The sequence below is a fragment of the Charadrius vociferus genome, unplaced genomic scaffold, assembly GCF_000708025.1.
Source record: "Charadrius vociferus isolate BGI_N301 unplaced genomic scaffold, ASM70802v2 scaffold502, whole genome shotgun sequence".
Lineage (NCBI taxonomy): Eukaryota > Metazoa > Chordata > Aves > Charadriiformes > Charadriidae > Charadrius > Charadrius vociferus.
This window is the reverse complement of record NW_009647233.1, coordinates 622,604-639,053: the sequence shown is the minus strand read 5'-3', so window position 1 is coordinate 639,053 and position 16,450 is coordinate 622,604. Positions and strand designations below refer to the sequence as shown.

The 16,450-nt window shown below is 43.8% G+C and overlaps 1 protein-coding gene across 1 annotated transcript in view; it reads left to right on the top strand.

The window, feature by feature from the left end:
- Positions 1–16,450, top strand: part of EXOC6B (exocyst complex component 6B) — a 258,241-nt gene that overhangs the window by 150,652 nt on the left and 91,139 nt on the right. The window contains exons 16-19 of the mRNA XM_009879846.1: positions 405–516; positions 3,974–4,108; positions 5,217–5,396; positions 10,669–10,698. Coding sequence (XP_009878148.1) covers positions 405–516; positions 3,974–4,108; positions 5,217–5,396; positions 10,669–10,698 — 457 coding nt within the window. The remainder of the gene's footprint in view (positions 1–404; positions 517–3,973; positions 4,109–5,216; positions 5,397–10,668; positions 10,699–16,450) is intronic.

The window sequence follows — 16,450 nt, the reverse complement described above, 5'->3', positions numbered from 1 at the left end:
CCCCTCCCCCCCCCTCCTGCCTCATTGCAGGTCTGTGATCCATTCCCCTGGCACACTGAACGTGCAAAGCTCCAGTGTTGTGTGAAGGGAGGCGGCTTGGCTGCAAGGATTAGTGCTGATGCTGTGGACAGCTCTTACCTGTGCTGGACTGGCCCTTCTAAGAGGAGAGGCTCAGTGATGTAGGTTTGCCTGTATTAGTCCCCCTTCCTTATAGACACATGCACAAAAAGGTCTAAAGTGTTGGTATTTTGGTATATATTAGTATGTCAGTGCCTGTAAGTGATCCATGGATGATCAAGCATAAGCCAGCAGGGGATGAGGAAGGAGACTGGGTGATGTGGGCTCCAGGTGATATTCTTTTCATAGAACATTTTGCAAATCTCTCTTTAAATTCTACTTTTCAGCTCCACCGAAGTTGATGATATGATTAGAAAATCTACGAATCTGCTGCTGACCCGAACACTGAGCAACTGTTTACAGAATGTCATCAAGAGGAAAAATGTCGGGCTGACGGAGGTAGGGCATGGCTTCAAGGAGACCCATTTCTAGGGCAGGGTGACAGAAGAAGGTTTGATGCCTTGGAACTCCTTACAGCACCTTTAGAGATGCTGGACTGTTATTGTAAAATATTTGGTTGGAAAACAATAATGGAACCACACAGCATTGCTGTACAAAGAAAGAACCACTTAAGACTCTAGGAAAGAGAAAGCTTTTTTTCCTGTTGCTGTTAGAATTGCTCCTCTTGTGAATTTACAGAGCGTTATATACCTGAATTAAAGTGGCAGGTAAGAGGACTTCAAAGAGTGCTGGAGAAGAGCCAAGTGGGAGCTAGGAGAGGATAGGGGAGTGGTCCCCATCTGTAGGTGATGTTTGAGGTGGTTTCAGCACATTGCTACAGTACAAACTCTATATTGGGATTTTCTTTTCACAATCGATTTTTTTTTTTTTGTGTGCACAAAGTCAGATTTGTGAAAAGTTTAATGCATATAAATCCTGGCTGTTTGGGAATGTGTGGGGTACCCAGAGCAGTTTGGATACCTTAGTGGGACCTCTGTGTACTGTTATTAAATGGGTAGGTATTACACAGTTGCGGTTGTTTGACTGTGCTATAGAAATGTGTTGTGTTCTCTGGACATGGAAAATGCCCTATGGAGGTGAGTCTTTGGAGAGTTTACTGCATTTACAGCAGTATGTATTTACACATGACGCTTCCTCAGCCCTTCATCTCGAAGCCTGGAATCTCTCTGCTCCCTGGGGCAAATTCCTCTTCCCTACTGCTCCTCCCAAAGCTCCCTCCACAAAGAGGAATGCAACACTATCCCTGCACTATCCATCCCCCAAATGATCATTTTTGCTGCTGTTGCAAATGTTCCCACAGTGTGATTGAGTGTAGGAAGGGCAAACTGAATGTGACAGTTCCCTCAGCTGCCTTTGCCCAGTTTAGATGGTGTAGATGTTCCTTGGCATCTTCCCTGTTGAGTGAAGGTGGTGCCTTTCGTTGGGCTGAGAGTGGCTTCTTCATGTGCTTTGGAGCTGAAGAGGATTTTTGCGAGGAAAGTCTACGTAGCACAGCTTGAGTTTAAAATAAAGGTGTAGTACGTCCAGAGACTGGTGTTCATCTCTGAATCTCTTCAAATATTTTCAACCTCTTGTTCCTTACCACTTACCAAGGTACAACTAGCGCTCTCCTGGGGTTATCTCTACCATCATTTTTTTCTAATTTGGTCGAAGAAAAACTACTTTGAGCATCTTTGTCCCCTCCTGCCTCTTTTCTTTGTGTATACATTGACCTGTTTGTCCAAATAGAATCATGCAGCATTATAATTCTGAGTTTCTCAAATCCTTCCCTCTTAAGAAAAAACATTGATGTGACTGTGTGAAAAGTCCCAGAGCATATACAAGCATAGTCCTGGTGTCAAAACTGATTGCAGAAAATATTTAAGTACCTTGCATAACTATCACTTCCCAGATGTAATTTTTGCACAAAGAAACACCATCCATTTCTGGACTCTTAATGTCATTTTCCAAGCAGTGAACAAAGTAATACAAGGCTGTATACCAACCTTCCCGGTCTGTTATCCTCTTTAATATATTTTTCACTGTCTTTTTTTGGGGCTACCTCTGAACAGTGGATGTTGAAGTTTGCTACCAAGTCTGCTCCAAATAATCCTGGTGTTTTGAATAATCCTGACATCCCTCAACAAAAGAGAGGGAAAAGGTGCTACTTTTTTTTTCTTTTTTTCTTTTTTTCTTTCTTCATTTGAATACCCCAACGAGAAGGTCTTACCCCTCTGAACTGAAGAGAAGATAGGAACTTGAAGGAGCCAGAGGGAGGGGCAGGAAATCTCAGAGCAAGTAGTGGAAGAGAATCAAAGCAATCGGGGCCTTCAGGTGTGATCTGGACCAGTATGTTATGATGATCAGAGAAGAGGCTTACGAGGAATTTCATGCAGTTGGAAATATCTAATATTTAACTTGAAACTATAGGAAAATATATCATGATCGTGATGTCAGGGCTGTCTGACACAGAGAAAGGCAAACAAATGAGTGCTTGTGTGAAGTCAAAAATCAACAACAGAATTAAACCAAGGAATTCAGAAATGAGAAGCCCCCCTCGTTATCTGTGTAATACATTTCAGGGTGTCAAAGTACAAGAACAAGACGAGTTCAAATAGACTGTAATTTGATTTCTTAGAAACAAAAACCTGACTGAAATCACAGAAGTATTGCCTGTAAGGGGCCTCTGGAGGTATCTAGCCCAACCTTCCAGTAGAAGTGGGATTGTTACTCACTTGGATCACGTCAACCGTTGCTTTCTCTACTCGAGTTTTAATTTCTCCAAAACATAGGTCCCACAGCTTCTATGGGCACCTTGTTCCAGTTCTGCACTACCCTTCTAATGACACTTTTCCTTCCTCATATTCAAGATGAACCTCGCAAACTGTGACCATTGTCATCTGGCAGTAACAAGAGTTGGGCACTATAATCTTTGTAGCGTTACTTCAATATTTCTGTGCCTGCAACACTCTAAATGGTGATGATCCATCTCATTCAGCAGATTTGCAAGTGTTTCAAAATAGTTTCTTTAGAGGAGGTAACTGCAGGCTGCCACACCGTACTCCAGCAATTAAATTATATCAATCCGGCGCATTATAATGCTTTCTGTATCTGTAATTGTTTTGGCATGACATCTGAGCTAGACGTTACTTGGAAAGGTTTTGTAGTAGCTTATGTTGCACCTTGAAAACATTCATGACAGTCTGTTAGGAAGAAAGGTATCTGCTTAAGGAATTAATGGTGCTTCCAAGTCAGTGATCCTAAAGTGGAAGCCCGAATTGGTTTGCTCTGGATTGCAAATGTTTGTGTTGGTTGGCTTCAGCAGAGGCTTTTACTCTGTAGTTTCCTTTAATGTCCCGAAATAGTGCCATGTGAAGGCAGCTGAGAAGACGGCATTAAGAAAATTGCAGGTAATGGTGGGTATGATAACCAAGAAGATACCAGGGTGAGATCTGCTGTTCACCCACACCACCCTCAGAAAAGTAAAACCTTGTGGTTTCTTTGTTAAATGCCTTAGGATGATGTTGTTCAGTGTCACTCAAGATATGGGTTATTTAGGGTTCATTAGCAGACAGAATACTTGTGATTTGACATGGCATTTTTTTGTAAGCCTGTTGTATTTGAACTGCGCTGCAATGAGCCCTGACTGACAGCTGAATGTAGGAAAGTCATTAAAAAAAAAAATCTTTTGTGGTATTAGTGGCTGTCATGGGAAATGCTTTTCCCCCAAAATTACCTTTTATTTAAGTTTCTGATGTTGTTAAAGGAGGAGAGCCTTTGAGCATGTAGCAAAGCGTAGTGTGTTTGTACAGCGTCAGCTTTTCATGCCAGAAGTTCTTAAATATTGGCATCCATTAACCTGGCACATCCCTGGCTTCAGGAGCACCATCTTTCAATACCTTTTTTGCCTTTGCAGCTTGTACAGATTATTATAAATACGACCCATTTGGAGAAATCCTGCAAGTTCCTAGAGGAATTCATAACCAATATCACTAATGTACTTCCAGAAACTGTCCACACAACGAAACTCTACGGGACCACAACCTTCAAGGTGAGAAGGCTGGTAGATTCACCTCTGGGGAGTTCCTGTTGATGTTTGGTTGGAGGGTATCTGCTTTCAAAGCGTGTGTGTGTACGTAGGGAGCTAAGCTGAGCTGAAAGGTAGTTTTGTCATATCCTGGGAACCTTATGCCATCAGACTAGCTTTTTGGTTTGTCCTTTGGAGCATTACTTCTGTCGAGATTGTGAGTCTTTGTAACCTTCATTTACAGGCTGTGACTGCTGCACTTATGATCTAAAGGATTAAGCAGCTTTTAAACAAAAGCCTGATTTTTTTTTTTTTTTAAATGAATTTTCATTTTGCTGTTTGAATGCTGTAGAATGTTACGCACATCTGGCCACGAACACAAGCTCTCCTCTTTCACCCAAGAGGAGAATAGATTTTCATAACTTATATTTCTGTATCTTTCCACTCATTTTAGCATTATCCCCTAAAAATCAGGGCTGGCAGAAACTGCTAGACTTCCCAGTTTTTAAAGCTTTAAATTGTAACCCAGGAGTATCCACCCAGATACTTTATGTGAAATCTTAAGGCAGTAATTGTGTCAACTTTGGGGTGTCTGAATTGTGCCCCATGGCTGGAGAGCAGGAGATGGGAACAGTGCCGAGGACTTGAGCAACAGGAAGGAATCGGTTAGGTGAGGATTGACCTTGGGATAACTCAGCAAGAAACTAAGGCCCCATGTCCTGAGGGAATTCCATTTGTTGTCCCTTCTGGCATCATCTACCTATTTGGCCCAAGGCTGTGTTTTCCTACCCCTATTCTGGCAGGGAGGCTCCTCTGTGGCCCTCCTGCACCCCATACCTGCGCACAGTTGCCATATGAGATGTTTTTCTCCCATTTCTCTGTCTTTCATCCTGCACTAGTTTTCTTCTCCTGGTCCCCAGGTCACTCAGAGGCAGACACCAGCTTGATCTTGCCTACCGCTGACCTGGTGGCACAAGTCCCACCAGTCTGAGCTAACTGGAGGCTGTAGCAGCCATGTAGTTTCGTACAGGTGCATTGTCTACCTTTAGACCTAAAGGTTGGGTCGGTCTCATGTCCTGTTAGACTTGTGGTATGGAGACTCCATCCCATGTAACATGGTCTTGTTTCCCAGGATGCCCGCCATGCTGCTGAGGAGGAGATTTACACTAACCTGAACCAGAAGATAGACCAGTTCTTGCAGCTGGCAGACTACGACTGGATGGCTATGGAGCCGGGCAGCAAGGCCAGTGACTACCTTGTAGATCTCATTGGCTTTCTACGCAGCACGTTTGCTGTGTTCACCCACCTCCCGGTAAGCCATCTCCGCACCAAATAGCTTTCTTTTTCTGTCTGGGGAGCACACGGGCATCCGATGGCAGTATTGAAACTAATGGTTGCTTAAGCTTTATGGAGTGTGATGGAAATGGGGCCTTGGACTGTCAAGAGTTATGAAATAACAAACCTATTTTTAAAGCAAGCTATTTCACGTGTTACCAGAAGTTGGGTTTCAGCGAGAGTGTCCCCAAGTATTTGCAAGACTACTTATATGTGAACGGGGGAAATACCACAGTCCACCGTGTAGAAGCAGGATCGTAATTCACTAGCCACCTATATTTCAGATATGTTAACTCTCAGCTTAATGGACATTCAAGATTTTTAAAGAGAACCCAGTATAGGGGTGTCTATTATTTGAACTGCAGATACATTTCCAAATGTTTGTCAAGTCACTGTATGCCTTACATCAAAATACTACTCTGTTGGAAGGCAACATATGTTTCTTTCTTTTCTCTGCTGTCTAAAATATGCCTATGTTTATGCTGTTAATGCGATCAAAAATGTATTTTATGTTGGTTTTTGCAGTTGGCCGAGTAGTGTCCCTTTGAATAGGAAAAATATAATCATCGGGGAGTTTCATTTTTGCTCAAACAGCTTTTTTTTCTTTAAATAAGATTTGTTCTGAGCTGTATGGATATATGCTTAACAGTATCTTCAATCAGGAGGTATTTTGAAATAGTAAATCCACTGAACACTACATTTGTCCTAAAAGCAATTTCAGATATTTCTTTTTTACTGGACTGTTATTTATTTGTTGCTAGTTGGTGCCCAGGATTATAGTACAGAGGCACACAGTGGGTATCTTTCATGAGTTTGGACATAAACAGGAAGAAAAGACTAATAATACACAATGGCAGTTTCCTTCACTCCATTCTGCTTGTTTGTGCTGCCGTGATTGCTCTACTAGATGAATGTTCAGGCACTCCAGAGCTGTTTTAGGAGGTGTTACAGCCCCAAAACTTTGCAGTCTTCTCCATGACTCATGTCTTTGGCTTTCTGTGCCACAGCAGGAAAATTTAGTAGCAGGATGGAAATGAGGACTGATGTACTGTGGATGGAGAAGCCACCAAAAGCGAAATAAAGTGGCTCTTCCCAGTTTGTACCTGGAGGTGTTGCTGAGGATAAGGTGATTTCTTGGCTCTTATCACTGGAACAAACTTCTAAATACAGTGTTGCCTCCTGTGCAGAGAGGTTGGAAGGGCTTTTGCCCATTTTCTTGTTCGGGCCAGGTTTATTACCAAAACATCCACTCTGTTGGCAGCCCTGAGCAGCATGGCTGGTGGCCATGCAAGCAGGCATGGGGCAGGTGCCCTCTTGAATCTGGAGGTGATTGGAGATGGCTGGATTCCTGAACTGCTGGATTTCTCCTTAAAAAAAGGAGATGTGGCTGCACAGGGGTGGGTTATCACCTGCAGACCACTTCCAGAAATCATACTGGGAGTACTTATACAAGCAAGTAATGGACTTTGACCGGGAAATTGGTCCCTGCACCAGAGCATGAAGCATGGCTAGCAGGAGAGACAAGGATGGGGAGAGATGCCCACAATGGTTTATGAGATGGACCTGGAGTGATTTATCTTCCTTTAATACTAATGTTCCTTTTTTGAGTGAGTCAAAATTGTTTTGGAGACTGGGAGGGCAGCTAATCGGTCTAAAAAAGACTGAGACAGATCGAAGCAGCGTTTTATCTTCCAGAACTGGATTAGAAAGGACCCAACTGAGAAGAAGTCTGTCTGCAGTTTGCTGTGGTGGAGGTGCCGGCTAATGTGTCAGTGCTGTTCAACCAGCACACATGCAGCATCTTGTCTTCAAAGCATTGCACTGCACTGATCCTCCTGACAGCCCTGAGAGACAGGGGAGGCAAGTCAATCAGATGCTGCAGTCTAATTTGTGAAGCTGTATATCTGGTTAAAAGGTTTGTAGGAGATGTAGGTCTGGGATTTTTTAATATATATTGGAGTTTCTTCCTTTAGAGGAGCACTGTGAAGACGCTGTCATTGAACATTGCTGATGGGTCCCCACATACCCTTGCAGGCCATGCTATGTGAGAGCAAGTCAGAAAAAATCAGGGTACATGAAAAAAGCACCCAGCTCCCTCAGGGTGTCTGCTGGTTTGTTCTTGTGGGGCTCAAGGGCCTTATTTTTCACTGGCTTATTTAGAAAAACATTAAAATTTTTGCACTTTTCCAAATGAAACGTAGGAGATAAGGCATGTGGAAGCCCACATCTGTCTAAAGCAATGCAGAAAAAATGATGGAGACGTTTATGAAAGCACCAAAAATGTCAGATGAGCTTCATTTGTGAAAGCAAAGAGTGAGAGGAGCTCAAGGGGGAAAGGAACTATTTCCAAAAAGGGTGATACTACACTGCCAGTAGCTCATTAAGAAAAGTAACTGTACACCATCCTTGGATGAGCTGTCCTTGGATGAGGCATCCTTGGAGCATCTGGGACCCACATCTCATTCCTAGAAGTTGGTTCCATGCAACACCTTCGCTTCCTGTTCTCTTGTCCTTTCCTGGTTTGGAAATGCCCTTATCTTCCAGAGGTGATAATTGGGTACCTTCATGTTGAATTTACACAGTTTTAAAAAAGTGAAAAGTGTTTTCCTAGAATTTGCACTTGCAACAGTTTTTTTTAGAAGAAAAGAGTGGCAATCTCAGGAGATGACTAAGTGGCAGGAGCTGAGCTACTCACCTGCCTTTTGTCACGACAGTAATTACACCGAGAAAAACCTTCACCTGCTGATCAAAGAAACTCGGCCTGGGCATGTTGGCAGTTACTGTGCTAAAATTACACTAACAAAAAGCACTGTCCTGTAATAGAACGGAGCCAAAAGTCCTAAGCTTGCAAAAATGCAGGCGGCTCCTTAACTTGATGAGTGTGAGTAATCCCATTGTCTTGGACAGGGCTGCTCATCTGCAGGAAACTTTTCTGGGGTCAAGGCTTCAGCTTGCTGCAAGGCAGATCAAATGGCCTTGAAGGGTCCGGTCGACTCAAGTCAATGTTTTGGAAAGGGGGTAAAGAGGAGCAGAGATGCTGAGCAAGCTAAAAGGGGACTCCAAGACAAGATTTGGGCATTAGGTTTTATTTTTCCCTTTTTTGGATACATGTGGCTGAATTTTTCCTGTATTTATTGAGGGGAATCCCAGGGTGGTTGAGGTTGGAAGGGACCTCTGGAGGCCATAGAATCACAGAATTCTATGCAATGAGCAGGGACATCTTCAACTAGATCAGGTTGCTCAGAGCCCTGTCTAGCCTGAACTTGAATTTTTCCAGGGATGGGGCGTCTACAACCACTCTGGGCAACCAGGTCATCTGGTCCAACTCCCCTGCGCAAGCACAAAAAATAACCCAAACCAAAGCTAGTCTTGGCTCATGGAGTGGCATGAAGAGCCTCCACTTTGTCTAGTATTTCAAGCAGGAAGTGCAATCCCTAATTTTTCCTTTAGAGCATCAGAGCAGACATCATGGGAGATGGTGGAAAACTCTTGATATTAAGAATTCTTGGAATCGATTCACTTTGTGGCTTTGCTTTGGGACACTGAGCCCCTGTCTGGGGAGGGCATGCTGGTGAGTACAGCATGTGCCGGTGGGGTGGAAAAGTTCATGGTAAAGTTAACAGGGTTTTGGTGCATACCACCGCTGCATGAAATTTTCATGGTGGTTTAGAGCCACAATTCGAAAATGCTTCGCTAAGTGCCCAAAATGTCTCAAAGCAAATAGCACGCTGGTGGAAATCAAAGTATAATTAACATTTGGCTTCAAGGCTGTCCTCTTCCTGCATTAACCAGGGAGAGTCTATTACTCCTGCTGCTGAGTGTATTAACATGGGATGCTCGGGCCTCCTTTAAAAGAAAACGCTTTTTTTTTTTTTAGAAGAAAAAAACCTTTAGGAAGAAAAAAATATTTTAGAAAAAAAAAAAGGTGGTTTCTGGTTTTCAGCAAGTAAAGGGCCATGGCCTCAAAAATTAACATTTCCAGCATAATACTTTTAAAAGAATGACTGAAAAAGTCTTTTGTCTTTGATGGCTGATTGTTGTTTTTATTTCTTGTTAGACAAGTTAATGTAAATCGCATTGACAGGGCTACTCCAAACACACTGATTTGTTGACATTAAGCTTCTCAAAGATGGAGGGTTGTGTCAACACCTACAGTGAACTGTCAGGTTAACAAAGCAAGGATGTTTTCTTGGGGGATGGGAGCAGAGTTGAGGGAAAGCGGGGGGGGTGGGGGTATTTTGTTTTTATTTTAAGTTTCCTTTAATCCTCTGTTAGTCTTGTATCTTGATAACCTCCTTTGGAAGGTAATCAGGGCAGGTCAAGAGGTGATGCTGACCCGGGAAGGGGAAGCAATCTTTCAGCGATCGAACAAACTCTAACCTCTGCCATCTTGAGCAGTTCAGCGTGAACTTTCTGCAAAAGGGTTTTTCGGTTGGTTTTTTTTCCTTTTGTGCATATTTTTGCCAGATGGCAGGCACAGATTTCAGCTAGAGCCGTGCAAACGCTGCAGCTGCTCTGCCTGCAATGTTTTTGCCTTATTCACCATATTGACATCTTCTCCCGGTTGCAAATAAATACGCTGGCCACAACAGCTCTTGCATTTTAGAAAGAGCTTTGGAAGTGGTTTTTTTCTTTTTACAGAGGAAGATTACCTGTGTTTTTATTTCAAAAAAGCAAATCCCTCTGTAATATTCTAAAAGGTAAGGCACTGTGCGTGGAAGTAAAATACCTTGGACTTTGCACCAACTACAGCCTTGACCACGTTGGGAGGGTCCCAAGTGGAATATAGCCATCATGAAAACACCATTTGAGCATCAAAGACACCTTCTTTAGATTTGCACGAGTCCCGTCTGCTTCGATAACATCTCCTTGCCCTCAGAATAGCTGAGCAAGTTTTGCTTGAGCTGATCCCTGCTGTCACTCGCTAGGGTTTGATATCCCTCACCTCCATCTTACAGATGGGAGAGCTGAGGCATATGGGTGTTGACTTGCAGAGCATACTTAATAGCAATAAAACTGGTCTTGTGGTACTTTGATTTCCTCCTCATCCTTCCTAGACCAGGTTCAAAGAGCCCATATTTTGCTTTATTAATAGTCTGCCAACTGCCAAGCAGCCGGTGCCTTGGTTGGCGTGTTGATAGGTTGTAGGCACCTACAGGCAATAACAGATATGTACCTCTCTGCCTTTCTTGCTGTTGCTTTGCTCTCTTCTGCATTTGACTTTAAACTCCCTGTGTTGTCCTCCGTAGGGGGATGTAGATGTCCACTCTACAATGTCGGTGAGTACAAGACTGCGTGTCGTGCGCGTTTGGTCTGCTCTGCTCACACCTCAAACATTAGAGGGTGAGTTGAACCAGAAAAGGTCCTTGGTCTCGAAGGGAGGAAAGGGAAAGATTGAGTAGAAGTTTAAATCAATAAGATAAATAAGAGACCAGAGGAAAGGGTTTTCTTCCAGACAGGTCGCCCACAAGTGTGCTGTTGCCGTAGCATTGCTAAATTGTGGCTTTTAGAGCACATTGCATTTAACTGGCTCCTTTTATCTCCCGTGCGTCCTTAAACGTGCGGGAAATTAGGGGAAATGCCTGTTATTAGGGAAAGCATGATGGGATCTTCAACCTACGCTTGAAAGAGAAAAGATCTTTGCAAAATTCCCCATTGCTACCTGTATTTTGTTCAGACAAATACCCCATGGGGATTTCAGCCTGACGTTCCTCCTGGTCTAAGTGCTCCGACCCAGGGCTTGGACCGCTAAGCCTTCCCTCCGGCTAGTGTGGTAGAATAGTATTTTATCCAGAAAATAGCGTGGGTTCTTGACATTTACTATCTCCCTATTTGCATTAGGGCAATTAGTACAAAGAAAGCAAAGGAGACCTTTCGGACCTGCCTTCTGGTTCAGTGAACGCCTCTAATTGTTGTCATTTCTGCTTGTTTCATGTGCGGGAGAAAAAGCTGTGGCATTTCCCCAGATAGATCACAAACAAAGTGCTCTCAAGCTACCTTGTTTCCTCTGTTCCCATGTCTGCAAGTCAAGGCACGTGCGAGCAAAGCGCGCCTCGTTTTTCGTCAGTGCAGCCCTGCTCGATGTGGTTGTGTGGTGTGAGATGTAGCCAGCGTGGAGGCGTAGCCTCTACTCCAGCTTCTGCTTTTCCGCCTTTAACCCCTGCTCTTCATTTTAATGCTGAGCTGCCATGGTGGTATTGATATTACACGCTGCGGTTGGGTGCATGTACCCCTTTTCCTGGAAACTGAGCATAGCTAAGCCTTGAGTATTTGCAGGCTCTGGGCACCTGGGGGTTTCTAAGTCAACATCGAGGTCTCAAATCAACGCCAGCTTCTGGAAAGAAAGAGCCTTGTTAAAGCAATTTGAGGCCAGCTTCCATCAAAGCCATGGCTGGATTGCTGGGAGGGCTGCGGGAGCTGCCCGCTCCACCGGGGAGCAGGCAGGGATGCTTCGGGCATCCCCCTGCAGCTGCGGGTTTCCAGGAGCGGTGTTGAATGTCGACCATCTTGCGTGGTGTCCTTAGGGTGTACCCGAAGAGAGACAGATGCAGAAACTGGTATTGCCTCTGGCTTTTCAAGGCTTTCAACCATTTAGAAGCCAGATGTATTTATTTCTTTAATTGAATCCAGTGCCTAGACAGCTATGGAGTCAGCTTCCTATGGAGAGGGGTGCATTAGTTTCATTAAGGTAAATCAATGAAAAATAATACCTGGAGGTCCCCTGGAAAGGGTCAGGAATGGAGTAATCCCTTTATATGGTGGGACTTTGCTAGCCTGCTCTTGGTTTTGTTCTTAACTGCAACGGATTCCAATTTTCCTTTAACCCCTCTAATTTTCTGTTCTCTAGGTAGTTTGTATTAATTGGTGGAAATAAATCACTAATCTGTCTGTCTAAAAGAGACTGAAAAATAAAAATCTGATTGCACAAAATAGCAGGACAAAGGTGTAATTGTAACCGAGTTTAAGACATACAGTGGGAAGTAGTTGTGGCTAATCTTGGAAGTTTCTTGGTGTTGTAGATATAGACACACATTAAAAAAAAAAAAGCGAGTTGCCTGGGATGCAGACATGGACAGAGCATGGGCAGTGTCCAAAGTTGTCCCTATGCAGTCCTCAGGGGGCTTCCTCTGCTCTCCAGAAATGATCCGAGTCTCTTGAGGGGTTGCTCGGACCAGCTTGCCCTGAAGGTTGGGCACAACGCCCTTAAAACAAGGGTGCCTTGGTGGGGAGAAGGTGGGCTGGTGACTGGAGCAGCGCTTGCAGGGCTGTGTGGTCCCATGCTGCCCACCTCGCTGCAGTCTGGTGGCTGTGTGTTACTTTCCTGGTCTTCTTGTCTCTGAAATCCCAAATTCTTACCAAAATGAAGGCGTTGAAACAAGAACTAATGGTTGCTTTAAAGCACGGAGCAAAGCATTCAAATACACTGGCTTTAGCTTTGTTGGCTGGGGAGAAGGCTGACCTCTGATTAACCCAAGAGTGCTAGTTAACTCGAATCTGGGTAAGCCAAGTTATCTTGTAATTACATGGTTTCTTGTCTGCTTTCAGCACTTTGAAAATTAATTGAGGCTAAAATGCTCAATCCCATAAATCCTTTAAACCAGGGTGTGCACGCTTCCCTAGGTATTGCTTCCCTTTGTGTAGTCACCTTGGCATGTTTGGCTTTGATTTTTATTTTACAAACTTAGATTTATAAAGCTATTTTATGCTTACTTTTGCATGCACGTACATACACAAAGAATCAGATGTGCGGTATGGGAAATTTGGCATCTGAAAATCCATCCTCAGCGGAAGGAATCCAAACATGCCTGCTGCCTCCTGCACCAGAGCCCCAGCGTGTATCTTCCAAAAACTCTTAACAGAAGTTAAAGTATGGGTTTTTTTCCCCCTTTAGGCTCAAATTTAAGCAAAACAAGACTTTGCAATTATATGCCTTCCTCTTATTTCATCCACTGGCAACCTGAAATCTTGTAAGGCTTCTCTGAAGTTGTGAATGTGCAAAGGAACATTGATGAACACCACACTTGCTTCCAAAGCCCCCAGCTATCTTTCTTCATGTACCCGTGAGAGGAGACCCACCTGCCCTGGAGGAGCCAGACCTTCAAGTGCAATGTCCTTTGGGGTCCCCGTGCAGAGGTCACTTGAACTGAGGTCATATGGAGAAGCGTTAGGAGCTCATGCCCATCATTCAGAAATGATAGCTGACTGAGCACGGTTGAGTGCTATTGGTATGGTTGAAGTAGCTGCAATTAAGGACGTATCATTTCGTGACCATCATAGGGGTGCCTTTACACAGAGATATGTTCTCCCTATATCTCGTAGCGTAGGTTAGATGTGATAGCAAGAGCAAGCAAGCAAAGCATTTAAAAGTGCAGATCCTTATGGATTTCTCATGATAGCTGTGGTCTTTTTTCATTTTATTTCATGAATGGCAATAAATTAGTCCAATGGGTTAATTGAAAAACAAGATAGCAGTAATTTCTACAGCTTTCTGTCTTTTTCTTCTTTCTGTTTTCAACTATAATGTCTCAATATTGAAAATGGAAATTTAATGTATGATTTAGATTTTGGAAAAATGTAGATGTGTTGGTCACTCAGTAATCAGCTCTGCTTGGGGAAAAAAAAAAAAATCTCCTGAATTGAGCTTTGATGGCTCATGGAGTAGAAATGGAGTGGGTGGTGCTTTTTTTTTGTTGTTGTTGTTGTTTTGAGCTCATCCTTTTTTCCAGTCTGTTCAACATCTGGGTCTTAAGTCATGTATTAGTTGCGTTTCCAACAGGCGGCTGTACGTCACGGCAACATGCCGACCCGTCCTTCGGCATCTCGGCAAGCAGAAAACTGCGTAAACAGGGAATCTGGAGCATCCATTTGTGTGTGAAGGGTGAGAAACCCTTGATGTCAGTGTGCTGGAGGGCTCCGCCGTGAGGATGAGTGCAGCGTGCTGTGCTGCAAGCCTCAAGATCTTTCCCCTTTTATTTATAACATCAAATTTAATTATAAAATAACATAGCAAAGATGAAGAGATTCAGTACATTCTCTTTGGGTCTTCCTACTGCCATAATTGGCAGATGCTTTGCCCTGATAAATCAGCAGAAAGAAACGTGGTTCTAGCTCTGATACGTTAGGGGAAAAATAAAAAAAAATCTGTATTTAATCAACTTTTTGTTTCCAAAATGGCAGCTGCTTTGTATTTAATGGAAAATCAGGCTCTTCCCAATGGAAAGAATGTTATTCCCAAAGCGAATACAAAACAAAATAAAAGCCACAAAAGAGGAGGATGAAATATGTCTTTTTTTTTTTTTTCTCGTTTGTTCCAGTTTTGGAGCTGCGCGCTCCGATCATGGTCGGGCCACAGCTCTGGTTTGCGTCAAGTAACTCGGAACGTCTAAGCTTGTGGACACAGGGACCAAGAGAGAGCCTCACTCCATGTTACGAGGCACAGATAGGACAGAGAAAAACTAGGGCTACTTCATGGTTCTTGCATGCCTGTAGAGACTCATTAACTGCAGGTTATTTGTGCATTTAGTTCCTTTGTAGGCTGAGATGCCTCTGATGTTGGAGCACCATGTTTTTTCCTTGACGTCTCTTGTTGCACGGTCTTGGTGTCTTTTTCAGAGGAGAATGATCTTTGTGGAGACCCAAGTGGTGAGCATGGGAGGAGGAGAAAATGGATGAGCTTCAAGCCCGTGCCTTCTCCGAACCCAGCCAGCAGGTCCATGGGTCGCCATCCTTTCCCTGGGGTTGCAGTGGATCTACAGCACTGTCCTTACTTAGTCTGCTGCTTGTGTTTGATTGCAGTGTTTGGTCCAAAATGCATTTAAATGGCAAAAAGTAATAATTTACTGCTGGGGGGAGGCTGCCAAACTGCCACCATGGCAAGTCAAATGCCCCAGGTTTGTACAATTTGCTTGAGGGTTCCCTCCTGCTGCCGGGCCACGGGTGTTGAGCCACGCTGTGGAGATACCTTCTGGGGGAAGGAGAAGTGGTTTGAGCTGTTGTGATGTGCTCTGTCCATGTATTTAGAATTTTGCGTGGGTTTTGGTAACTCCTTCCCTGCTGGCCCTGCACCTCCCTGTCTTGTGATGCTGTTCCTTAGCGCAAGAAGGCAGCGCAGGCATTTGCAGTGCGGCTCATAACAGCATGGAGTATTTAGAGAGCAGGTAATGGGAGTTTTTTATCTTTTATTGTTTAAAAAGGAGGGTCGCATAAAGAGAGCAGAAGGCATCAGATTTGCAACGTGATTTTGATGCCACAGGCTAAACCTCCAGCCTGGTGGGAGAGTCAGGATCAGACGGTTACGTGATTAATGAGAGTGTCTGCAGTTAAATCAAGTGGCTAACAAGGATAAAGCATACAGTTCCTGGTGTTTCTCAAAGCGTAACGCGATTGTGCGCCTAACCCAGACTGGCAGGAGTGCTTTCCCACCCATTTCCAGTGTGAAGGTCCTTGCACAGATGTCTGATGCATCTTAGGAGACCAGACAGCAGCTGGATGCTCCAACGCAGGCGCTGCTCATTTCGGGTGAGCCAGGCTCTGCACAGAACTGTTTTCATGCTATAGACTTTAAAAAAAGCAGTTAATTAAAAATACCCTGCCATGCATTTGGATAGTGTGCAAGGGAAAAGATGCAGATCTTGGAATCCTCTATTTCCTTGGTGTTTTTTGCATATGTGCATATGCAAAAAAGAAAAACCCCTAGCAGCTTCCCAGCTTAAGCTTTGCTGCAAACTACTGAGCATCTACAAAAAGACCTCTGCCCAGTTGAGTGTTTGTGTGTGCCTTTGTTAAGCTTCAAAGAAACTGCCCGTGCTCAGTTGTAACAGCTGTGTCCCGAGGTACTTCCCTTTGCCGCCCCCTGCCCTTCCTTCTATTTATTTATTTTCCTATTTAAAAAAAAAAAAGTAGATGTCACTTTTTGACTCCGACAGCACAGCCAAAGTGAGGGAAAAATCTTGTGTTCCTGTACATGCTCTTATCCTGGATCCTCTTATATCCTGGATCCCACGATTATACGTGGTTACAAAATCCTTCAGT